Below are 27991 nucleotides of genomic sequence, written 5' to 3' on the forward strand. Positions count from 1 at the left end.
AGATTTCAATAGTGGTGTCTAATGCTTAAGCTGAGCAGGTGCCCAAGTGTTTTCCTGATTGTACCATCGTAATGGTATTCTCCCCTTTGCTCACAGTCCTTTGGCCTGGCCATCACACCCAAAGCCCTCATAAGGACTGGTAACATAGTCATGCCAAATACTATGATTACAAGTCACCTTAACCCATAAATAGTAAGCATCCTGACAGTTTCTTGAGCTCTAATCCTAATAACAAGACTGCATGTGACCTCCCCAGTTCCTTCTAAATACTGTGAAGCTTGAGTGACTATAGTCTTCAGGTAGATTATGTCTTTGAAAAGTTTCTGAGTGACTGACCCCATGGGCCAAGAAGTGAAAAGGGATTCTCGGATAAAGTAAAACAAAACAAAACAAAACAAACAAACAAACAAACAAAAACAATCAAACAAACAAAAAAAAACAAAAAAGCTACCTGTCACCAAACCCTCAAATAGTGAAAAAACACTATTTTTATGTCATTTCCGCCCAAAAGGTCAACTACATTCAGGATGCTAACTGCATAATCAGCATTCTCTGGCATTTAAATGTAGCAGATAAAGACCTAACTGTTCCACTCTTCATAATGAAATCATGGAAAAGTAATAGTTGAAAAATGATTACAACCAAGGATTGCTGAACTACTGTAGGTACAATATTCAGCATGTGGAGAGATTAAAGTCTTGTGCAATCAGTGCCTAGAGATCACGTCATTTCACATCAATTGGCACAATGAATCTTTTATATAACGTGAATCACAGTCTAATTGTGACTTTGATTGCATCTACTGTTGTTCTGATCACACAACTCCAGCCCACAGAGGAGAAGAGGGAGTTAAGCTATTGTATAGAACTAAAGGAAGGCAGAAAAGCTGTGCAGCATGAAGTGGCTATCCACAGCATATGTACTGCTAAGATTTGCTGAGCAATTTAACATATATATTAACATATATATTGACATTATCAGGAAAATTAGAGACTATCTCTTCCAAAAATAGAAATATATAATTTCTGAAATCAGCAGCAAATTTCCAAGAAACTCAGAGTGGAAGCCTTGTTGCCGGGATAGACACATTTAGGACAACAAACTCTCCATTTGCAGCAATTCAGGCATAATGCAACTGCCCGAGAACTCTTACAACAGCTGGCAGAAAGAAATAGTACAATATGCCTCAAAGACATTTCTAAAGATCAGGTTAAGTCATACATTCATCATAGATCATATTTCAAAACAAAGAAATTGATTCTTTATGGAAAGCGTATCACTTCTATTACCATAATAGCTAAGATATACAAAATTTGTGATGCATTTATTTCCGGAACCTAATAGAACTATAGTCTTCACTTTGCAAGTGTAACATAGAATACCAGCTGGTTAAGGAATTTGTCCTAGACACTGCAGGAAATGTATAGAATAGCAAATAATTTCATTCAACTCTAAGTGCTGTATATGTTGTTGTCTCTAGCCCCTACTTGCTTATTGGTGAACCATTTGGATGCAAGTCATTATTAAATTCATTCCGAAACCATTCTGTTTCTCAGCCTTGGAGGAAGAATATTTATGATCTAAGACTACCAAACTTTGATTAGTGCCAAAAAGAAGTCTAATCATTGTAAATGAAAAGCAGAAAATTCAGATTTCACATAGGATGCTCTTATAATTTTGAGATCTTTGAATGACAGCCTACATTTAGTAGATGCAAATTCATTATGGTTTGTATTGTTACAACTAAAGACAAAGAAATAACTTTAAGCTGATCTTATGTGTAGGTGTTTGGTTGTGGGTTTATGTAACATCAGTTTAATTTTAGATAGATGAATGTGTAAAGTAATTGAAATGTTTCTAAAGAACAGATAGAAATCAATGGAAATAAATCCAAGACAAAGGCTGACATATCAGTTGGCATAAATTAGAACTCCATTGGCAGAATTACGCTATGTTTACCTCTGCTAGACGACTGTTAAAAGGATCCTGAAAATAAAATTGAAATTTAAAAAATTGCTATGCCAGCAAAATTTTCTCTTATAAAGTTAACTGCTTACTTCAGAAATTTTAAATGTTTCTTGGGCTGGTATTTGTTCTAAATGTACTTTTTCTGTTTGCTTGCTTGTTTGTTTGTTTAAAGAAGACACTCTAATCTAGGATTATTCTTTGGTAGATGCCTTTTCCATTTATCTTTGATGCACTGACTGTCAACCATATTTCTTTGCACATGACATCTTCTGACCTACTACAGTATATAATTTCATGCAAGTTGCCTAAATGTGAGTATGAAACTACCATTGCTACCTGCGGACCTGCAGTTTATTAGCATGAAGTTAAAACAAGTTTTTTTCAGTAATCTGCCACTACAGTGCACACTGATGTTTACTTAACAACTATTTGGAAATATAAACTTATATTGAACTATATTTCATTGCTTAAAATTCAAACATTAAGTAGATAGAATATACAAAATCCTACATATAACTGCTTCTGAACTCTTTTTGTGTTGTTTCAACTAAAGTTAGAAATTGATTACACCAAGGTCTTCCTTGTCAATTATCCTGGTAGGAGAACTTGTCAAAACACAGGAAAAAGCATATAAAATTTTATCACGGGATTATGTGAATAATAAAAGTATAGTTTGTCCATTTATGCAGAGGGAAGAAAGCAAAAACCTCAGACTTGGTGATAAGAATGCCAAGTAGAATTCCTCCTTATTGGTATCACAAATCTCAAGCACAGTACTGTTTACTGTGCTTTAGAGATAAGAAAGGAATATGGTTAAAGTAAAACAGCATTGCTGGCAATGTGGATTCCATCAAGCCAAGAGCATTTTTACTAGATAAATTAAACATTATTTTTTTATCCTCCCATCTTGCAAGGACTCAGTATCACAATGAGAACTGTAAGTACAGTCTTTTATCAGGAACAGAATAGGCTAATAAGCAGCATAAAAATATAGGCTTGCCAGAAGTAATGGCCTTAACTTCTGGATTTTAAAAAAGCTCAGATTTCCCTGAGGCAGTCTCCATTCTCCTCCCAATAATGAAAAGCTTCAGTACAGAAGATTCAAGAAGTCATACAGGTATATCCTACATAGCTTTATCATACAGGAAAATCATTTCTACAGAAGAAACTGAGTATTACTTGTAAATGTCCTTTGATTTGTCTGGTAATGAAGGAAGATTTAAACCTCTTGCTGTGAACAAGGAGCATTCATTAATTAGTTTCATAACAACAATACGAAAAAAGATGCAAACACAAGTTAATGGCTCATGACAGATGCCCAGGTAACAAATCATAGAACTAGACACATCCTGAACCATTATTATTTGCACAAAAACAGGTGAACTTCTGAGAGGTAGGCAGTCATGCTACCAACACATCACTGTAGTGACAGACAGACTCACTACTGCAAGCAGCATTAAATTAAAGTGACATAAAAAGTAATATGATATCTCAAACTATAACACATCAATAAGCTGATTACTTAAGCAAAAGACTGCATAGGGGTCTATGTGCCAGTGTGTATGCATTTAAAGTACTACACATACATAAGTTACTCAGATACTGTATTAAATTCAATAAACTAAACATGAATCATTGGGCACATTAAATGAATTGCAACCCATAATCATCTAAGTAGCAATAAGACATTCATTTAAACTGACCTAGATGGATTGTATACAGGGTTGTTAAATAAAATGAGAATACAAGTTACAGGTTAGAATTCTTGCACCTCTTTTCTGGTTGAAGTGATTTTTATCAGTCAGTAACTGAAACTGTGCAAATATCCAGCCTTTCGGGACCTTCTTAGCTAGACAATGGCTTATTGGTGCAGTTTGTATGCATATTAGATCATAAATAATACATTTGTGTGAAATCCTCTGAAATCCTGTACTTCTGAATAGTGGGGAATAGAAGCCAGAACAGTATTGATTATGAGTGTACAAAATATCCACCTGAGTCTGATATCTCCAGACTTTCAGTATTTAAATGAAAGCAAAACATTTGTTTGTACTTATTCAAAACTGCTCAGCAGTTGCTTGAATATGCTTTAGTGTCTTATTCAGGATGATTTCATGGTTCAGAGAGGACACTACTCCTTCACTCAAAGGATTTATGGAGAATTCATCTCTCTAAATGTGAAAGTCTGTTCTTTATGTGAGTCATTCTAGTCTTCATGTGTAATCCATAGAAACATAGCTACTATAGGCTCTGAAGTCTAAGATAGAATTCTTCTCACTTTGAAATAGACATTTTTAATACATCAGTTGGATTGAATCCTAAAAAAAACCCTACGTCTCCACAATGAATATAAAAGGAGCTTCAGCAATAGCTGTCAGTGCTACATATGTTTAAGGAAGATGAGGTGAGTTTATTCCTAAAATCTACTCGGCTTTGCTGATAACCTTCTGTATGGCTCTGGAAGTCTAAGTGCTCTAAAATAATAATAATAATAATAATAATAATAATAATAATAATAATAATAATAATAATAATAATAATAATAATAACCAAGAATCCTATTTCAGACTTCATTACTCCATTGATGACATCTATTAGGCAATATCTGTACCTTTCTGACATCTATATCCATTCAGGGTGACTCATAACATTAATCTTTAGGTACATGTGTTCTGCCTACCAGCCTATCTGTTCTGTATGTTTACTGCTTAGTCAAAGCAATTGTCACTTTTTGTGTCAGTGTGTAACATACCTGAGCCTCAGTATCAGAAGTACCTCTTAGCACATACAGGTAGTTAATAAGGAATTGTAATCATACCATTGGCACCATCTGAGGTTATAGGTAATGTGAATAGGCAATGAGAGTTTATATATTCTTCTTTGCTGATTTAAGCCAGAAAACACAACTTCACAAAAATAAAGGAAAAATTCAATGGCTCACTGCTCCATTACTAGAAATGTTTCTGTTATTAGTAGTTGAAAAATACAAATATAAGCATATTCTTAATGATTAAGAATAATCATTAAGATTATCATAAGATTATAAAGAAATGTTCTTTAGAAAGGTATTTGGAAAGGTTACTGAAAACAAGAGTGATGGCAATATATATATATATATCTTGTAGCTGTAATGTTAATGCTGAGTATATAAGACAAGAATAACTTTTAATATTTAAATTCTGAATATTTTAATGCTCTGTGAATTATGTTTTAACCGAAGCCAGCCATGGTAATAAGCTATGTGTCATTGCATGACCTCAGTCAGTGTGCCCATGAAGGAAAATGAAGCAACATTACACAATAAAAATGAAATAAGGAGCATTATAAAGTCATTACAATATATCATACTTTCATCAAATTGGACATGATTTCATGTGCTTAACTCATTCTGTATCCCTAGTACTAGTGTCCAAGGAATAAGTACTTTTTGTATCACTTCTGTAGCAAAGCGTGGCAAAAACTTGATTACCATATAACATTCATTTAAGTCAACAGTAAAACATTTTTTAAACAAAGTAAATTACATGTTACAGGTCTCCAAAATAGCCTGTACTACAGCCATCTCTCACGTCAGGATACACTTCTGAACTAAACTCTGTGAAATTAAATTGGACTTGCCCAAGTCAAGGAGTTTAAATCTATCTTGAGTGTCCTTTCATTACAATACAGTCATCCTGATTGGTACAGATCACAGATTAAGACATCAAAATTTATCTGTTTACAAACAAGTTAAGCTCCCATTACTGTCAGTAGAGATCTAATTGTATACATTTAGTGAAAGTTAAAGTTCAGTTAACTCTAAATCATACACTTACATTTGGATGATTATTTTAGGCTATCCATAGAATTGTTCCCAGCTTATTATGTGCAAAACAATTTTAAGACCTTTAATTGAGTTGATCCTGATTTATTTTTTGTCCTATTACTCTCTTATCTAGGCTTGCAAACTACAGGCTGTGGGATACTAAAAGTTACTCTGTAGTGTATTACTCTGTAATGTATTTTATTCCATTTAATTTATTACAATATAGTGTACACGAACAGCCATGTCTGATATAGCTCTCAATTTTCTTCTCATATTGGAAGTCTATACTTGAAGATCCTGTGCGACCTGGTGTAAGGAACCTGCTTTGACAGGGAGGTTGGACTCAATGATCTATAGAGGTCTCTTCCAACCCCTAAAATTCTGTGATTCTGTGATCAGTCTATTCACAGTTATTCTCAGTTTATATCATGAAAAAGACTAATCAAAAATGAGAAAGTATGTCCTGTTGCAGGTAGCAATATCAAGTTAGACCTCAACTTACCATAGGTTATATATATACATTGCCTTCTCTACTGGACATGTCCAGAAGTTGGTATTAAATTTTCCAATAAATAATTTCTGTGGGGAAAAAAAAGAAAAGGAAAAAAAAAAAAAAAAAAATCAGTTCTCAACAGGAAAGAATGTCTTGTCTTTGAGAAACTTCTCTCTATATCTGCCCTGGCACCTCTCCAGCTGTCTGTATAGCTGCACATGTACAAACTTGTGCTCTCTGCAGTGCCATTTATTGTTCAACACAAAGTGTTAGTTGCCAGAGCTACATCGCTGCCTGCTTCAGATAATAAGGAAGTTATGCAATAATTCTAATATAGTTCCTGTACTGCGGCTTCTGAAATACTTATGTCAGTTGAAGTATATGCTCATTTAAAATAACTGATGTCATCACATGCAAGTTTCCATGAAATTTCTGGCATATTACCTTGTAAGCAGTGATATGTTAATTAAATTATTATCTATCAGAAAAGTTCGGAGTGACTGCTGGATAGTCACTGACAATATGGCATTCTAAAAGTTTGTTCTGGGGAAAAGATGCTACTAGCTTATAGCTAGTATTAATCCCAGATAAAAGTAAAATGTTTTTTTAAAAATTCTAATACCATGAAAAACACTTTTATCTGAAATTTTGGAAAGTATTAGTAGATATTTGATATTAAAAAATGCACTATTTATTATTTTACATATATATGTTGCATTTAAAATAACTTATGTTTTTCTTACATAAATATATCTGGAAATAATTTGTTGGTGATAATTTATTGCATACAGTATATTTTACAGAACCTCAGAATCACAATATGAATGATATTGGAAGGGACCTCTCATGTCTGTGTAGTCCAACCCTGTTACTTATTGGAGCCTCAGAGCAAGCTACTCAGAACCAGATCTGGGCTGATTTTGAATACCTTCAAAGATTTAGATATGCCTTTCCTTGGCAGTTTGCACCCCAACTCAGTCACCACTACAGTAAAATAAATAAATAAATAAAATAAAATAATGTTTTTTTTATGTTCAGCTGGAATTTGCTGTGTTTCAGCTCATGCCCATGGTTCTTTGTCCTGGCACAAGGTATCACTGAAAATAGCTTTGCTCCAATCTCTTAGCATTCTCTCTTCGGGTATGCATATACACTGATAAGATTCCACTTGATCATTCATTATTGAATGAATCCTACTTAACATTAGCATGAAAAAGTTAAATTTCTAGTCAATGTACAGTGAATTAATGCTTTCTATATATACTTACAGTATTGAGAAAAGCGGAATGGTTGTCAGTATTAATTTTGGAAGAAAATAATTTAATTCCTATAAATGTAGTAACTCTATAATGAGACCACTTTAAAAGAAAAACAGTTTTCATGGCAGCTGTGAAAGATACTGGAACCAGCAAACCGTATTCTGTTTTCAATAGCAGTGTGAAAAGTCTCACTTTGATAGAATTTCTTTCTACATTTTAGGAGAAAATTAGAGAAATGGCAAGCTATCAAGATGGTAACTTAGTAGGTGATTATCAGTTGAAGAGTTTTATCCAGCCAGATAAAATGCACATTTCTGCTGATTACATCTGAAGCAGCATATTGTGCATATGATTGCCTGCCAATGATTCCAGTGGCAGAAGGATTAAGTACTAATTTGCTTCCAAGGGTTGCCAACAGGATGACAATCTAGCCTCGTGTTTTAGCATCCACTAGAAAATTTGTCTGCCATTAGAGAAAGGTATGTGACTAGCTATGTAAAATCATTTACAATGCACTCTAAGCCACATTTGTATATATTATATATTTTATCTCCTTGATTCATTCCTTGCTTCTCCTTTTTAGAAATCACGACAGCATTTTGCCTCCATCAGGGAGAGCAGGTGAACAGCTTGAGCCATTCTATGCACCTGCATTAATGTTAAATCAGCTTTCATGAATTGTGCATGAGATCCAATATGTTATAGTCATTAACTCCAACATAAGGTAAAAAATCTTCTTCAGAGACAAGATTTTCTTTTACCATGTCAGGCCAGAAATACGTAAAAACTACAGAAGGTAATGACTCAGACCCTTAAGATCTTTCCCTTTTACTTGTAGTAAAGGAAGAACAAGTTTAAATTAGGAAACATCCACCAAAGAAAAAAAGATGAAGCTGTGACATACAGGCATAACTTGCAATTAGTTTAACATATTAAATGCTTTGCTGTCCATGGTCCACATCAGTCACTGAAGTTTTAGAGAACATTTATAGCTATTATAGAAAGAGTAAGACTTGTAACCTACATCCTTTTCCTTATTACAACAACCGTGTTTTCTCCCTGCAGAATTTTAACGTTGCCATTAAACGCAGAAGAGTCTGTCACTACAGCAGCTGCCGCAGGTTTCCACTCGAGGCTGGAAGCCGTAGCCCGGTTAAGTGCTTCCCTCTAGTGTTCAAATACCTCCCATACATTGGATCTTTTAAACCTGTGGGCCCGAGTTTATGTTAATTTTCATCCCTGGTTACACCCAGTACTTCAAACAGAGGCTCCAGGTGAAGATAACGTAGGATCAGTTTCACAGACTGTTTTATTTACAATTAAATGCTTCACTCAACGAGTTGAAATGTATTGCTTTTTCTTCCATGCCTCCATTACTGTGTCAAAGTTTAACCACTATTCACTTCTCACAGGGAAATTCCTATTATTCAGTTCCAGGAAATCAGTCATTAAATCAATAAACAAATAAATAAATGCTAATTCAGGCAACTCAGTGTGATATTTGTGTGCATTATTTCAGATATTATTTCAGATACTTTTCACCAGGTAAATTGATCATCAGGGTCCTTTCAGAAGCATGACTTAAAGCAATTCAAGTGCAGTGTGTTGACAGAGCAACAATTTATATTGTTTTTATGAATTAACTCATAATTACATGCATCATCTCAGGTCTACAAAATGAAAAATAATATGAATCAAAGTAAATTATTACGTCTATATTTTCCTTTTAGAAACTAAAAAAGTATGTGGAAATGATTTTATTTTTTTTTCTCAACATATTTTCAATTGTGTAAGATTATCATTTTCTTTTGGCAAAATATATTTGTGCACTTGAACACTATAAGCTTCTCATATAGCCATACGCGTAAGGACCTGCCTTATGTGAATGCTTCTTTTGGCTCCCAGAACTCAGATCTAAAGAACTTGGGTTCTTTAGATCACAGTGTCCCTTAATATAAGAACTTGGTATACAATAATCAAATTTGTGACTTGTCAGTGAGTGTGTGTGCATTTCAGAGTGAGAGAGAATACATCTGAAAATTTGACTTGCCATTAAATAACACCAGTGTGTTATCAGCTTTTCCCGTTTCTTTGTGTATCAGACCAGGAATTTTATGAAGACAGTATTTTCTTGTACTTGCTGAAATAGTGAAGTTTCAGATCTTCATAAAACATAGATGCCACTGCAACAGAAAAGCAATAAAAATGAATATAAGAGGAAGGAAACTTGCAGCCTCTGTTCAAGTATATAACTTGTATTTGCTCAGGGCTATGATACTTCAGGAAATGGAGGAAATAAGGAGTAAAGAGAGTTTACAACTTTAGGAAAGATTTTATTTCTTATTGATTCAACTGAGTTTTAGAAATACCACTGTAGGCTTAAGAATATTCAGAACAGAATTATAGTGGGACTAATCTCAATTACCTTTATAAACATTATCTGACTATCTACAGAAGATTATCAGAGATTTCTGCAGGTTTGTTTCTTCCACACCTCAGAAGATAAGGCTTATATGGTTGTACTATGTGTCCAGCTAGCTGTCTGCTGGTAATCATTTCCAACAGATTTCAAATACATGGGGCAGGAAGGAGAGAGCTAAAAGAGCTAAAAGAGCCTCCAAGAGCTTCCAATTAAAATAAATAAATAAATAAATAAATAAATGCTGTCTTGAAAGGGACATAAGAAAAGTTGAATATTCTTGTAGTAGGAAGATATGTTATGCTAAGACTCAAGAACTCAGTCATTTAAGGACAGATTACACATCCATAACTCATATTGTTTGTTTAAAGCTGTGAAATTTCCCATAGCAGTGCCTGTGCAATCAAGTGCATGACAAAGCCAAAAAATGCAGGTCCTTTGAATATGAAAAGAACATAAGCTGAGAGGTCTGCCTGTCTGGAAATAAGTGGCTGGCTGCTAAACTTGGGATGTAGAACATGGGTTCCGTTCTCATAGAACCTTGCACAAGTCCATAGTATCTGTACACCTATTTCTTCTAGAATGGCACTTGGTTATGCACCCACCATGTCTTTGAGAATCTGTGATTAAGATTCCCAGACGTAATATCAGAATAATCATTTATCTACGTCACAGGAATTGTGTAAAAATAACTGTGTTGCTGATGATGAAGCAATCAAATGCTGCAGCAGTCAGTTCCTTAAAACTGTATTTGAGATGGCTGATGGAACTATTTCACAGACAAAGAATTCTGACAGTTCAACAAAAGAAAAGAAAACAAAAAAAAACCTTCTCTTTAAAGGTAATCTCAGGCAGGAAGTGATCTGAGCCTGTTCTTCCCCAGAAACTTTAACGTGCATAATTCCATGGATGTTTGTGTATTTAGTATCTTCTTTTCAAATCTGTATGTGACTGTGATTCAGATTGCTGATGCTTAGTGGGACAGTATGTATGCTTGCAAAGAAAGCCATTATGGCTTGTTCAGTGTCTGAATTCCTGTGTCCCCTTCTCACTGCAGTAGCTCAAGCAGCCTAACTCTGGTTTTTCCCAAGCTGTCCGAGAAAATACTGACTTGTTCTATAGCTCATTGGCTTCTACATGCCCAGAGGCAGTTTCAGAGCTGTGCACACTTCTGGCAAGCAAACATGGGCTGAATGGTCATCTGGCAGGTTAAGGGAGCACATGTGATTTTGTACCACCTACATAATCATATTCCCACAGCATATTATTGGTTCTCTCACCATGCTTCTGAGTTTTTAATCTTATAAGTTGAAATTCAAGAGCTAATAAACTCCTGGCAGATCCTTGTATCCCCATAAATATATCACTGCCCATGCTTGTTACTCGTCACAGGCCTTAGACTGGCTTACCCAAGTTCTAGGACCTTGCTTCTTTCAGATTATTTGGATGTAATAGCAATTCTTCTACTTGATCAACTTCTTATATCCAATTAGCGTCAATTTCATTTTTTGTTCCATAGTACACTTATTTTCTATAGACACTAGCAGTGAGTAATTCTTCTGTGAAGAGTGAAGTGTTTATGAGTTGAGCGTAATTGTGTCATGGTAGAGAAGCACAGGAGTGGTATGATAGCACTGGGCACACAGGAGAATATGTAGAGAAGTACAGGTATTAGGGTAGCAAGAAAGAGGCTGCAGGATAGCTCTGGAGCCCCCAGAAAGATAAACAATTCACCAATACTAAGTTAAAGAAATGGAGTTATGGGGCTCCTTGCATACCTTACATGCAAAATTTGGTTGCAATATTAACTATGTTGCAGAACAGATGACAAAGAAAATGGTGCAAAAGAAAAACTGAACTACCTCAAGTGAACCCACAGTGAAGAAGAAACCATGAACCTCATACTACTCTGGGAAAAAAGGAAGAAAAAAAACACCATCAATATCACTCCAGACAGCAACAGAACTGTGGGACACAGAAACTTTCTGCAATGCCTTCTGACTTCCTTCTGAGAAAGGACCAAGACCCAGATGGGCCATGGACAGGTCTGTATAATGATTTCGAGCATATAATTACTACTGAGCCCTTTATTTTCACTTTTATTTTACTATTTTGAGTAGTATCTTTTTCTTTCATTTTTCTGCATTTCTTAGCTTGATTATTTATTTATTTATTTATTTATTTATTTATTTATTTATTTATTTATTTTACTTTTTATTTTTCTTATGAGGTTTCACTTATGCCAATAACGAATTCTTGGCTTTATACATACAGCAAGTTTCTTTATTGCATGTCACAAGTTTTCTAATTTTACAGAGTGACAGACAAATGAAATGATCACATAAACTCTTTAGAAGCCAGGTTTAGAAATGAAACATAATTGCATTAACATAGTGGAATTCAGTCTCTCCAATGCATTCTTTTTTTAAACTCCCAATACAACTCTCTGCTACTTAGTTCTTTTGTCAAAGACAACAAGAGATAAGCCTCTCTTTCACAGCATCAGTTTGGGTACTTTGGTATCAACAATCTAAACAGAAGCATTAATTCAGCATTAGAAAGAGAAGCTTGTGGGTTGTTATAACTTATTTAATATGCATTAAGGTTTATTTACTTAAGAATTTAAAGGAAATTGTCTAATGAAAGCAGTTAAGATTGGAATAGATTAGATATGATGGTTGTAGAAAAGCTTCATAATTGGAGCTTTTCTATTACAAGTTAACCAGAGTTAACAAATGAATAGTTCAAATGGAGTCAAGCTTGTCTTGGGGCAGTGGGATGGAACTGATGGCCTCTTCAGTTCTCTTTCAGCTCTATTTTCTGAGATAATTCTACACGTGATGCAGTAATATTTATTTGCTAGTTAATACCTTGTTGTATCTTGGACTGAGGCTAGAAGTTTTTTATTCTATGATAAAGAATATGGAAAACCTCAGTGACATATATGGAATCCAACTCACTGAATGAAAAACAGCAGTGAAACACTTCTGTAATGCCTGAATTAAGAAGTTACTCCTGTATGAATAATTTCTCCATTTCATTTAGTAGTACCCAATGAGTGTAGAATGATTTTTTCTTTTCTGAGACTGTGAATATTCTCTCTGTAAAGATGACACAGATAAAGAAGTTCATCAGGAAGTTTCTTCTGCTGAAATGTAAGAATATCTGGATTCAAAAATATATTTAGTTAATCTGTATCCAGTGTAAGAGACAAAGGCTATGAACAGGACAAGTTATCAGTCAAACAAATACTACCAGGGGTCTCGTAAGAAAGACAAAATTTGTATATGGGGTAGTTGTGAAGAACTACGGAACTGCATAAGTTTTATTATGAGATGTTCTGAAGGTTTTGCACAGAATTGCAAAACCCACTACAAAATGTGTAGGGAAACATCCAAAGGCAGTGGCAGAGAGCTGTGTGGGTGGGGTAGGAGAAGGTGTGATGAGGAGAAATAGTCAAAGGGGCAAGTCGCAGGCAAGCCCTGAGCCTGAACTCTGTACTAAGTTTTATTCCTACATAATTTCTAGGCAAGGATGTTCTCTATTCTGTGGGTGTGCACATGTGCATGTGTGTGCAAGCTCTGTTAGAAACCTCCAGGCTGGACTGTATAGGAATTTACAACTTCAGAGTCTGGACAGACAGAAGGGCTGAGCCACTGTCTATATAAATGGAAGACTTTACAGGGATGGATTCAGTATATTTAAGAGTTATCAGTATAGGTCAAACAAAATAAAAAGCTGCTGTGAAGCTTCTGAACATTCTGTAAGCCTTGATTCAGCCTCTGCCTACATTGAACATGAGAATCAGTACAACTGAAATACACACTATACAAACAAGCTTGTAGACATCTTCCAAAATTATGCATAATTCAATAGGAAGATATAATGTATTTCAGGTTTATAGCAATACCATTAGGCTCTACTTTGATTTTATTAAAATGCATTGGATCAGTATGAGAAAATACTTAATATATGCTCAGTAAAGCAATGAGAATGGGTTGTTACCTAGACAACTTGACTCACCTACAATACTAAAACCAAATGTTGAATCTCTCACAGGTAGAAGAAAAAGTTATAAAGAATATAAATTCCTAGGGTCTTCCTTTCTTCAGAGTCAACATTTAAAACATAGGCTTTAGATTCCAAACATGAAAACATAAACACATCTTTACCTACTCAAGGTATGTTTAATATTTTATTTGTAGAACTAACAGCTTTTTGGGGGAATATTTAATGATATAGATTGTACAGAACCCTCTATCTGTTTGTTGTTGGTTTTTTTTTTAATGTCACGTGTTATCTTGAAGTCCACCATTTTACACTCTGTTTTTTACACAGACTAGAAAGCTAAACATTTCTGTGAGAATAAAATATTAATCCAGAAACAAGATACTCAAGCAAGCCTTAACAGTGTATTATAAAGTATGAGAGTTCCCTCTGCTGGAACATTATGTTATTTCAGTCCTGAAATAAAAAGCATATGAAAATACATTCTTCTTAATTCAAACCATTTCTGAAACATCAAAATAATTAATTTTTTTCCTAGTTTCATAATAGTCATTCTTGCATTGTTGTAATGTGCACTGAAATGAAAGAGAGCAAACTAATGCAGACATTTTTGAGGCAAACATATCACCAAAATACATGTGCATTACAGTTGCAATGGACACATCTGGATTTCTACTTTATGAGCATTCATGCAAGTTGCAATGCTTCTAAACCACCATGTTAAAGGAATTGGTGTTAGCTGAGCAATTAAGATACTCCAGTCAGAGACTGAGCATTCAGCCACATGCTATAAGAGCCCACACAGGAAGTCAAGCTCATTTACAAAGTCTCCAATCGAACAACCCAAAATCTAAACTCCAAAAGGAATTACAACATTGTTATACTGAACTAACCATTATGACACTAGACCAAACAGTCTTGGCAATGAGATGAAAGAAACTTAGGAGATAAAGAAATGGTTAAAAAGAAGTCTTAACTGAAACACAGAAGTGTATTAGAACTTAACAATCTTGAAATGAACTTCCTAAGAGTAATCCAAACACAGTGTAGAAGTGAGTAACTCTGTAGCAAGGGTTCATTACTATCACAGACAAGTACCTTCAAAAATACATCAATGTAAAAATGGAAAAGTATATATTTGAAGTATATATTTGAAGCAAGGTAGCAAGTAGAATTCTCTAAACTGTTCTGTGTATATCTGAGTTCTTCCAGACAGTTCCTGAAGCACTTCTCCATAAGAAACTACTGATCAGGTGTAGGTCATGTACTCTCAGTGAATTACCACTGTAAAAAGAACACTAAATTTCACCTGCACGTTTCAACAGACTAGACTGAGGTTTTCCCTTTCAACACATGGCTCATTTCCATCTATTTACAGCAGTTTAAGTTTCATTTCCCTCATTTTATCCCATCATTTCAGGGACAACCTGTTCTCCTTCAGAAACAATTTGTGGTATTCTACATATTGCAACAAGCATGATGAAATATTTCTAAGCTCTCATTTCCTGTTTGATGCTGAATGTTTTATTCATTTCACCTTGAACAGCTTACGAAAGAGAAGAAAAAAAAAAAAAAAAAAAAAAAAAAGAGCAGAAAGCTTGCTGGATGCAACAGAAAAGGCCTCACTTAAGAACTGGAAATAACACTATAATTCAATAGTGCTTTGATGTCTTTTTTTAGGAGTTGTTAACTTCATATTAACTTTTATTAAGATATGTTTGTTTCTAGAAATTATAGTCCACGCAGAGAATAGTTGTACTCTGCCATAGCTTGCAAAGTTCATGAGTAAATAACATTCAAGAATAGCTTGTTGTTTCTGTAAGCATTTTACCTGATTCTCGTGTGTGAAGAAAACATCTTCTTTTACATTTTTCTTATCAGTTTCTAGCAGCTAGAGAAAATATTTATATTTAAGTTTGACTCCTTATGGAAAAAAAGGGCTGAGAGAAGTATTATGTCACTGAATTCTATATCTAGGATAATATAGGACTAGCTTAAAGAATAAGAAATCTCATTTCCAGGAGCATTTCACAAGGAACATAGCATAGAAACAGTTCTGGATGTTTGCTACTCAGTTCTTATCTGGAAAATTACCAGTGTACCTAATGAGACTTACTAAGAGGTAGATCTTTTCCCACATACATACTAATTCAAATTTTACAGTATTCAAGAAAATTGGTTCATATCCCACTACTATCCAACTCATTAAAAAAAATATTTCTTCCCTAGTAGATCCACTTGGACAGATAGGGAAATACAAGTTTTAAGTACTACTTCAGGGAGGAATATATCTGATAATCCTTGTAGATTAGTGGTTAGAGATGAGATTTTACATCTGTCTAGGAACCAACAACGCCTTCCAAACAAAAGAAAAAAAAAAAAAAAAAAAAAAAAAAAAAAATCTTATTCTTCTAGGGTTTAAAATACCATGTAACAGTGGGAGACATTCTGTCTCAATAAACCATCACTCTCGTGGGATTTTTAATTACAGTGGAGTAAACCAAATCAAGTTTTCAAGTATGCTGAATCCAAAGATGGCCATTAAGTTTTGGCATCCATGAATGCAACTTCTTCTATTAGAAAGCAGAGTATAAAAACAGAAAGGAAATGGTGTTGCTTAACCCCAGTACAGATTAATTTCTTGTTCCAACATGGCTGAGGCATGCATTAAGAGGTAATAGCAAGTAATTACTCCGAGGCGGCTGAATGCAGCCCAAGATATACGTGAGTACAAGTTCTGTGGAAATGTTGTTAACTTGAAGTATGCAATAGGCCATATAAATACTAAATCTTTTTCTCGTAAATTCAGTCCTGAAGTCCCAGTTAATCTGAAGACCTTTACAAATACATAAATAAATAAATAGGATATTATTATATTTTAATTATTTAAATATAATAAAAAGATTCCCGTAAGATTCAAGTCCTAATTTATTAGAAATAGGTATAAAAGAAAATGATTTCCTGATGGAAACTACTATTTACTCACCTGGAATGCATATTCCACCTTTAATCATATTCAAAGAAGGGAAAACTATTTCTATACAAAGGGATAAATCACTCAGTAAACATTGGGAGATGCAAGATGAGACAAGTCTAAAGATGAATCATCAGGATTGTTTTGTTGAGTCTTTGTAGTTGTATTCTCATTTATCTAGAACACTCAAATGGCAAAAATCACAATGACCACGTGCTAGTTTCAGAATTTTCCCTTTACATTCCAAGTAATACATTTGAACTCCTATCCAGCTCTGTCTGACTACACTGTTAAGCTTGCAGAGGTCAAAGCCTTTGACTAAGAACTACTTTTGTACTTCATTCAACCCATTCTAAAAAGAAACTCTACAGGAAAAACTGTAGAGGCCAATGATAACCATGAGATTTTTATAATACTGGTTATTGTAGCCAGGCACTGAATTATTTGGGGCTCTTGTCTTGGCCAGTTACATCTAGAAATTGCTGCTTACTAAAGAGTTACAGAAAGCAATACATCAGCTTAACAGGCTAACCTCTTAATTAAGTCAGAAAATCACACATCTAAATTCATGACCAAGATGCTTTAAACACAGCAGTCCTGTCACATTTAAAATGTTTTTTTTTTGTTGTTGTTGTTTTGTTTTGTTTTTTCTTTTTTCCTTCCTTATCTTTTCTTTCTCCCAGCATATCCTAATAGTCACACTGCAGAAATTGCAGAAATACAGTCAGGGTATGTTGGCTATAACGTGTAGAAAATGGGCTAGGATGGCTCAAAGTGTTGCAATCAACAGCATGCAGAGCACCTGAAAGTGAGTTCTAAACAGCATTCCTCAGGAGTCAATGCTGAGGTCAGTCTGCTTAATGACTTTTTTAATGGCTTGAACTATGAAAAATAATATAGTCTCAACAAGTATATAGAAAATATAGAGAATATTAAATTGCGGGCTGGGGCAAGTACTCTGGAGGATGAATCTCCAGTTGGAAGATTTTCAACAGACTAGAGATATGGAAGCTTTCACAAGCTTCAAAAAAGCAAAGAGAAACTCCTGTAGCATGGATGGAAAGGCACCGCTCAGCTGCACAGGCTGGTGTTACCAGCTAAACGACAGCTTTGCAAAAAGACCTGTTGTCCCAGGTAACATGAAAATGAGTCAACACTGAGCCTTTGCAGTGAAGAAGACTTATTGGCCTCTCTCTATTATCTGTGGTCAGCAAGCAGATCCACGGAAATTGTTATTCTCTTTTATACAGCACTTGTGAGAACTCACCTAATATGCTGAGTCCACTCTTGAACCTTCCAGCACAAAGAAAAAGACAATGTCATACCAGAGCAAACTCAACAAGAGTCATGAATATGATTAGGTGACTGAAGCACAAAATGTGTAACTAGCAACTGTGAAAACTGGATTTGTTATCCTAACAAAAGTAAAAAAAAGTACTGTGCTTTTGTAGAGTAAAACCTAAGTGATTTATGTTTTCAACTCAGCTATGGAACAATAGGAATAATATCCATCAATTGTAATTTTCAGTTGTATACCCGAAGATCAACCAGCAACAAACACATCTTGAAAAGCAGCCTTTTGAAATGCAGCTTTGAAGCCAGAATTTAGATGAATTTAGTAGAAATTCTGAGATTAATTTGGCATGCCACACATTGCAACTCTTTTAAATAAACTCTGTAACTTCTGCTGGATTATTCTAAAAAGATCTACTCACAGACAAAATCAGGCAGATTGTTTAAGGGTAAAAAGGCTTCCTGCCAGGACAAAGAGCTCATTCGTTCCTTTTGAACTCAGCATAGCAAGGAAATGGCCCCGGGGCGCTGAAAAAGGGAGGAAAAGAGAGGGTGTCAGATTGCATCGCAATGTAGAGGAATGAAGTGTGGGGTAGCTGTGAATATCCTCAGTTCTCCTTGTAAGGTCATTGTTAGGTTCAATTTGATTCCAGTAAACACAAATGGAATTTATCAACAACAACAACAACAACAAAAAATTGCTGAAATTGGCAGCAATTAAATGTACAAATAATTGCCTAATTCCTGAAATGAAACTAAGAAACAAAACAAAAACTGAGCTAGCCGCTAAAAAGCCGTTGCCAGTTATTGTAAAGTGAGGTGTCTAACTTAGTTATAGGAAGGGTGGAAAGTATCTCTTAGCTCACTGTAGTGTGCAAAGTGAAACCACTCAGTGATACTCTGAGTAAGAAAAATGAAAGTTAGGAACAGAGCATTATGATTTTGCACAGTGAAAAGAGCTTGTTTAGCCATCTGGAATAACCTAAAACATAAAAAAAAAAAAAAAAAAAAAAACAACGAGAAGTTGTACTATGCAAAATATTTTGGATAAACATTAAGAGAGATAGAGAGATTGTATTCAACTGTCAGTGTCATTGGAGTGCTGTGGCTTTCAAAGCCACAAAGCTGTCTAAATGTTTATTACATAAGCATCAGGTTTTCTGCTTAGTATTATGATATTTTTAAAAGCACCATCTATTTAAACTATGCTTACTGGCTTTTCAGTCCAACTAATATTTATACATACAAATGTATATATTTATATATTCCTAGACCTAAACACACTATGTTAGAATATCTTGCAGTTATTTTTTTTTACTATTTAAAATATCTTCCTGAATTCTGAGAATAATAGGAATCAAAATAAGAATGTATCTCAAGCTGAGAGACAAGTAAATCTGCTACTTTTGGATGGTTTAAAAGATTCTGGGATTTGGGAAAGTTGCATCTGTAGTAAATTAATACTATTATATAAAATAACAGGGATTTTAAAATACCTGGTAATACATAAAATAATAAAAGTACTATTTCAAGAACTTCAGCAACTTTGTGCAAAAAAGTTTAAACTCACTGACAGTTTGTTTTATGATGTTTTTTATTCATAAATGAAAGTTTCATACTATTAAGTTTTCAGGTTGTGTGTCAAGTGAGGTGCATATTTCCAAGGGCAGTTTTTATATTGTTCATTGCTGATGATGGTGAATTTTGTCACAAGAACTCTTTTAAAAAAAAAAAAAATGATTGTTATTGCAAGTCAAAAGAGATCAGTAGTGACAATCATCAATATTGAGTAGACTATGAGTATCTTTCAAATGTCCTTTTCTTGGAACTGAAAAAGTAGACTGGCTTTATTCTCATTACATTTGGTACCTCAGTTTCCCGTTCATTTTGCATCTCAGCTAAGATTTCCTAAAGTACAATGGCTGGATGGAAACAGAAATTGCAGAGTGTTTAATACATGTGGCAATTTAAAAATTATCCTCTATAATTTTGCCATCTGCAAGCGATTAAAAGCAATAACATCTATGAAAATCTCATTAATGTTTTCAGTCTTATTATAAAATCAGTGGGTGCAGGTACTCCAAAACCCCATATTAACACTTCCCACAATAACTTGGTTCACTTACCACATTTTGAAAAATCTATTTTAAATACCATATTAATATACTTGCCCTGCATGCATCACTCCCTAATTTAAGCATACCTGCACTAGTGCCATTAACCTAAAGTATTTTATGACAAATTAGGCTTCCACTGTCCGGATTACGAAGTTCCACTTTGCTAAGCAGAGAAAAGCACTGATATTAGTTCTCCTATGTGAAGCAGAATAATTGTTCTTTCCCATAACTTTCTAAATAATTTGCATTCAAACAAAGAATCATAAAAAAACTGGGTTTGGAAGGGACCTCTGGAGGTCTTCCTATACAACACCTTGATCAAGCAGACACCTAGAACAGGTTGCCCAGAACAATCTCTTAGTTTTTTAATATCTCCAAGGAGGAGACTCCACAGCATTTCTGGACAAGCATACAATGGTTCCTGGCAGAACCTCTTGCATTCTAATTTGTGCTCTTTGCTTCTTGTCCTGGCACTGAGCATCACTGAAGAGAGACTGGCTTCATCCTCTTTGCACCCTCCCTTAAGGTATTTACAGACATTGATAAGATCTCCCATGAGCTTACGCTTCTCCATACTGAGTAGACCCAGCTCTCTCAGCCTCTCCTGGTAGAAGAGATGGGAAATTCTGTGGCCTTCACTGGGCTCGCCAGTACAGAGCGAGTACTCCAGAGTGTGGACTCATCAGTCCTAAGCAGAGATTACCTCCCTTGATATGCTGGCAATATTTTACCTTGTGCAGCCCAGAATACTATACGCCCTTTGGCTGTCTGGCTCATGTTCAACTTGATGTCCACCATGATTCTCAGACCCTTTTCTTCCAGGTTGCTCTGTGGCTGGGTGGCCTTAGTATGTTCTTGGTGCCTGGAATTGGTCTTAACCACATGAAGGACTTTGCACTTCTCCTTGTTGAACTATATAAGGTTCTTGTCAATCCATTTCTCCAGCCTGCTCACGTCCTTCTGGTTGGCAGAACCTTTGACATATCAGCCTCTTCTCCCAGTTTTGTGTCATTTGTAAACTTGCTGAAGATACACTCTGCCCCATCATTCATAAGATTAGTGAAGCTGTTAAACCATAGGAGACCCATAACTGACACTTTGGGTACACCATCACTTGTTGACTTCCAGTTAATTATTGTAACACTAATCACCATTCTCAAGGCCCAACTATTCAGTTTTCAGTCCAACTGTACTTCTGCTCACACAACCCATACCATACTAGACATGGTCTAGTGGGAGCTATTAGTAATAGGTGAATGGTTGGACTGGATGATCTTTTAGGTCTTTTCCAGCCTTGGTGATTCTATGATTCTATGATTCTATGATTCAACAAATCTCACCAGAGACTGTGATCAGCACTTGCAGGAAATATTTTGAAAATGTCTCAGCCTGGATGCCAAAATAATCATGAGTAAATGTTTCACATTACAATATTGTTAAATAGATTATATGAACCACAAAGTGCTTTCAAACATTAACTCAGGAATGTCTGTGACAGAGCAGGATCTTTGCAAGAAATATCTTGCAGTGCAAGAAATGAGTGAGAATTCTAATACAGATGCTTAACCTTCAGGAATAGAAAGTAATGTGAATTAAAATATATGGAAGGAAATGATAGCAAAAGTGATAAGGAGGAATCATGCTCAGGCTCAGCTTAGAATATTCAACTGTTTCAATAGCTTGTACAGTTATTTTAATCAAGGGAGATATGGTTGTGAGAACACATGAGAAAGAAGCAGCTTTAATTTAACTGTCATTTCTGGATTTAAGACCACAACCCAGTTTAGTTTAGTTAATAAGCATTGAAGAATGCTTTCTTTAAATCACACTTTTCAAAAAACTATTAAAAAAATCCTAAAATCACCAAATCCAGCCTCAAACTTCCTTTTAAGTTTGTATGCTAGTACAAATTATACTTTATCATCATTAAATTTCCTTTCTTTTACACTGAAATGAAGCATGCTGGACCAGAACTGGGCCTAATATAATATAATGTTAAAATATTTTCTTTATGGTGAGTTATTGTTATCATTAGTCTTCACCACTCTATATCTAGATATCTAGATATCTAACATCCTGATATTCACAAAAAATATTGCATGCCATTACAAAACTTCATTTAAGTTAAACTGAGGTAACATAATACATGCTTTTAAGCAATTTGAATATATTTCCCAATAAATAGATACATATATCTGTCACAAAATGTTAATATTTTCTACACTTCCTGGTAGATATTTTACCTTTATCATAAACTATGACAAATTTGCAGAACCAATAGTAGAACCAGAAGTACAATGTATACTATTTAAATGTGTACACAGTTTATACATCCTTCTGCAGATCTCAACTAAGAATGCTACTTATAGTTAATTGTGATAGGAAAGAGTCTACCCATTTCATATTTCTGAGTCTCCTGTGTTAATGGCTAAGCTCTAGCTTGGTTATTCCTGCTTTGATTTATAACAACTCTCAGCAAATATAAAATCTTAAATTCCTCCAAATCAATACAATACTGATTTTCCATGACCAGTCTTTAACATAAGTTCCATTTTAGTGCTTTAAAGATGAATTATAAGCTAAATTTGTATCGGGATAAAGATTTAAAGTAGACATTAAAGTCAAGGTTTCATAATTTCCACAATATCCACCTTCTCAAACAAGTGAAAGTAAAATTTTTGAGAGGCATGTTGCTATCATTTCAGCTACAGGATGCTGTTTGAAGTTCTAAGAAGTATGGTTAGATATTTAACCTTATAACCTCAATAATTCTTCTCAAATTACTTTTCCTGATCAACAGGAAATCACTTTCTTTTGGGTGTGGCTTTCACTTCACTTTCAGTGGATGGACTTGATACAGAAAGGTATGCCGTTTCAAAAAGAAATAATAATAAAAGAGTTCATACCCATGTCAAAGAAAAATGTGGAAAAAAAAAGAAAGAAAAAGAGTGAAGGGTTGAGCAGGAAACACCCAACCTGCACACTTCAGAGCCTAACAGAATTTGATCTTCTAGCACAACTTTTTATATTTGCATAGAAATAGTGGCAGTATTTAATTACTTCATTTGAGAAAATTAGCTTATTTCCCTCTGTCAAATCAGCACAAAAGGGCCAAAACACAACAAAACCGGTATTTCTTATTCTCAGCAAAGCTTCTGTAGCTTTTTTATCTTCAATTAATTATTTTTCTGACCTTTTTGTGTTTGAAATGTTTTAATTAGAAATACAACAGAATGGAAGTTTTACCACATCACTGCTATTTTTTAAAAAAGAGAACCACAATAGAGGGAAAAAGCATTAAAGGAAGAAAGCTAAATAATTTCAGATGCCTCGTCATAGTCAGGAATGGAGTTCCAGTGCACAAAAGGAAGAGACAAAATTACCCTGAAGTATGAAAGCTTATGTAGAAAGCTAAGTAGGTAGGAAAAAAATGAAATAAATTTTCAAACACAGACATCTGTCAGACATCTTTTATTATAGGTACACTAAATTTTTTTAGGAAGAATAATTATGATTTAGTCACAAGATAGTATACAACAGCCATTTTGCATCTTCCACTGGTAAAGGGAGAAAAGGAAGGCAAAGATAAAGAGCTCTGGCAACCTGCATGCAGTTCTTCTCCTTTGCCAAAACACTTTTCAGAATTTTTCCCATGGAATATATGTGGAAGATATTCCATATATGTTATATTTTCCAGTGTTTATTCATGTCAATCAAAAAGCTAACCTGAGTCAAATATCACATATAAAGTTCAGGATGCTGCTGTTTGAAGATGTTTGAATTAACATAATATGTATGTTAGAACCAGACACTTAACCAGCATGCTTAAGTATACAGAAAGTGATATATGTAGGTTGCTCCAAAAGTACTACCTCTTATTTATTTCCATTGAAATAATATCAGGTACAAAGAGCTGTATGACAGAAAAAAATATATATATCTGCTAAAAAATGTTATTTTTCAACATAGCTGCCACTGTTAGCCCACTTGCATGGATGAATGGATCAAGATGCTCTCTTCACTTCATGCTGTGCTGTGAAGCACCATCTAGAACATCTTGTCTCTCACATAGCTGTAATCACTGCTGAAATGCACCACAAATCACCTCAGTGTGCTATCATTCACTGTTTGGATGTCAGCTCTACATACCTATCCAGCTACTTTACTTTTCCACAGAAAAGAGACAAAAGTCATTCTTAAGTCCAGATGTTAGATGTCCTATGGCAATTCCTGAGAGCTGTCAATACTAAGTGTAGAACAGACATTCTCTACCATTTGTACAGGAAAATTAGCATAGACAAGAACTCATCCTGTAATGGGACAAATTACAAAATGAAAGATAGAAATAGAGTTTTAATGAGCTTTCTAGTAAGCCAGATGTTAGACATGATGAGAATATTTACAACTATGTCTAAAAACTTTAAAAACTTGGTGGCAGGATGTTTAATTTGCAAGTAACAGTGCTTAACATTTGAGCAAACTGTATAACAGTGAAACTTCAGGCATAGGATAAAGAGCTTAAAAGAGTATGAAATAATAACAATACATTTAGATGCTACAGTTGCTTTGAATTTTGAAAGGATTTAAAAGCCTTAGAGAGAAAATGTGGTTAAAAACTGTCATTATTATTATTATTATTAAAACATTTTTTAATTTGTTGTAGATTAGCTCTCTGGGACATCAGTTTTCTTCAATACATTTAAACACTCCAACCTACAACAAATTAAAGCCTTCTGCAGATTACTTCATCATACTAGGGGTAATCTAGGGATTTTGTCTATATGCATGTATCTGTAGATATACATGTATATGTGTGTGACACGTACGTACATGTGCATATGTTTGCATGTTGTATTTATATGTAAATATAATTTTTAAAGAACTGTAAAATGGGTGTTCACATAGAATTTTTTACTGTTTGATATTACTTACACAAGCACAAAATAAAATCATATGACATGTTAAACATTTAATAATGTAAATTCAGAAAGTATTATTTATTCATATTGAAGAATAGGAAGTTTTATATTTTAGTAACTGTGTGCCACTAGTTACAAACTGCTAACCGTTACTTATTAAGATGGTGTAAAAACTTGTAAACTAAACAGTACTGTTTTGTTCTTCAGCTACCTAGTCTTTATCAGATTAATTAAAAACTTTAAAATGTGGCCTCCGTGCCACCTACACATAACTACCTTCTTGCTTGGAAATTGGTGTACCTGAAGAAAAGGAATACTGAAAGAAGGAAGTTTCACTCTGCATCATCTGCTAAAAGGAGGTAGTCACATATTTCTAAAGTTGGGGGAAAGTATTTAAAAGGGGCTGGGATAGCCCACAGAATGGTACCTCAGGACCTCTCCAGAAGCTGCACAGTCAGGAGCTTAATATTATCCACAAGGTAGGTCCCTTAAATTTTATTGCTGAACTCTGTTTTACTCATTTCATTTTTCCTTTACAATTGTAATGTCAAATCAGTCTTGCATCTTGTTTAAAAACCCATTATATTTAGAAGCAATTGCTTTAAACCATGTTACAAGTTACAGACATTTACTATACAGCAAACTTCTCTAAAAAAATCTTCTTTAAAAAATCATTATTTAGTAGATGTGGCAGTAGTTTACATTATATCAAATTTACTATAGTAAACAATGCCATTTTTCTATATACTACCCTTTTCCTATCTATAAAGAAACAGTGGGAAAGTATATGTTGTCTGACACTGGAATACAATTATCGAAAACAAAACAAAACACATCTGACCATTCATATATTGTATGGATAGTAGACTAAAAGTTCTTTTTTTTTCTTTTTTTTTTTTTTCCCCTGATTATACATTGAATAACATGCTTAGCTTCAAAATATTATACCATAAAAATTTAGCTAATTAGGCCTACCACAGCTTAATTATCGTCAATGTTATCTTCTACCCTCTGGAAACATTATGATTGCTAAAGTGCTGAGTGAAATTCTAATCAGCTTAAAGTGGATATAATTGCACTGATTAGAGTTTAGTCCGTGTTTAGGTATAGTTAAAATCTTTATCTTTATTAGAAATACTACAAAGTAAAAGTGAACAATCGGGGATAAATGATACCAACTGTTCTTGTACAACTTTACAAAATTGTAAAATCATCCTGATTATGTTAGCCTACTGTTCAATTCTTCACTGTTTCAGAGCTCAACAATGCACTACCCCAGAAGCTTCTTCATCTTAACTGTCTGCTTTATTGCCACATCCCTCAGTAATCGACAAAGCAACATCCGCAAATGCTTTGAGAGTGTGCAGTGGAGTGAGCTTTTAAATGAGATCGAGAAACTTGTAAGTAATGTGTGAAATACCATCGTGGTCTATATCTTTCCTTTCTTCAGTTTCAGTGTAAGACATTTTAAGTTATTTAGTAAATGCGTAATAATTGTTTGATCGCAATTTTTTTACACTACAAAGAAGTTATGTACCAAAATACCCTTTTTCTATGAGACTCAAAATCTTTTTTTTCCTTTTTATTTTCTTTTTTTTTTCTTCTTCTTTTTTTTTCATTCAAATTCATCTCAATACCTGGCAATTTTGTGTCTTCTATGAAAAGTTCCATGTGCTCCACAGATGAATGACAGAACCAATGTTTTAGAGTACAGACTCCAGGGATTTCCACTAACTTGCCATTAGTTGAAGCCGTAACACCATAATTTCACAGGAAATAATCCCACCCCTAGAAAAGAGCTCCCACAGTCACGCAGAAAAGTTACTGAAACAAATGCTTTCTGATGGCATCTGTGGCCTGCCTTTTCCTGAACCACTCCTCAAACAAATTTAATGTTTGAAAAAAAAATGAAATATGTGAAGAGTCCTGCTATCAAAGCAGATATTTATTCCATTTTGGGAATGTATAAGCCAAAGGAATCTCCTTTACACATCATATGATACATAATGTCTTCTGTGAATGTAGTCTTTTGCCGATAATAAATCAATTAATTATTAAATGAAGCCTTCTATGACTTTTTTTTTTTTTCTGTAATAAAAAATTTACATATACTTAAAATAACGACGCTGATGTTTTCTTTAAGAGCGATAGAAGCTATTCTTTGGAGTGTGGAGAAGTGAGCAATGAAGAATTGTGCTTCCCTGAGAAAATGCTAAAAGCAGTAAGTAGTGAAATAAATCGACTTGGTTGTATATCATTGTAACATCTCATATAGATATAGCTTCACATAGATATGTACCTTGACACAAGACTTCATTACCATTACAATGAATTTTCATTTGTTTTCACAAACTATTCCTGCAAATATAAAGGATATTTGGAATTAGGAAGAAGACAGAAAAGGAAAGGCGATAAGTCCTTGTTTTATGTGTTTCCTAGTTTTTAAATTATGTTGCTATGTGCAAGAAAAAGATAAGATGCTATTTTATTACTATGATGTCTAAAATAGAAAAGTAGTTGTAATTATTCTGGTGTTCTGGAATCTACCAGATCAGTATGTCAGGTATGGTTTCAGTCAGAAACAGATCCCAAAGTAGCATGAAAGTAACTTTAAATGCTATTCTACATATGCACATACACTGTTCATACAGTCCACATTCAGCTGAGGTCTTCAGTGCTGTGAAGTAAGAGGGTGTTTGGCTGAGAGCACATGAAAGCAGCCCATTCAGCCCACTT

General features: G+C 34.4%; 1 protein-coding gene across 17 annotated transcripts in view; it reads right to left on the reverse strand.

Annotated features, from left to right (window-relative positions):
• Nucleotides 1–27991, reverse strand: part of LOC107308909 — a 71683-nt gene that overhangs the window by 27876 nt on the left and 15816 nt on the right. For 7 of the 17 annotated variants that reach the window (XR_004306345.1, XR_004306344.1, XR_001552992.1 and 4 more), the window contains 2 exons: nucleotides 18642–18747; nucleotides 6276–6352 (listed from right to left, as the gene is read on the reverse strand). The exons of 4 other annotated variants lie outside the window; for them this stretch is intronic. Coding sequence is in view for 2 of the 13 variants with exons in the window: in XM_032442991.1 (XP_032298882.1) it covers nucleotides 18650–18747 (98 nt within the window). In the remaining 11 variants the exon portion in view is untranslated. 6 more of the 17 variants (XR_004306346.1, XM_032442991.1, XR_004306348.1 and 3 more) reach the window with 4 other exon arrangements.

Source organism: Coturnix japonica, chromosome 2, assembly GCF_001577835.2.
Source record: "Coturnix japonica isolate 7356 chromosome 2, Coturnix japonica 2.1, whole genome shotgun sequence".
NCBI lineage: Eukaryota > Metazoa > Chordata > Aves > Galliformes > Phasianidae > Coturnix > Coturnix japonica.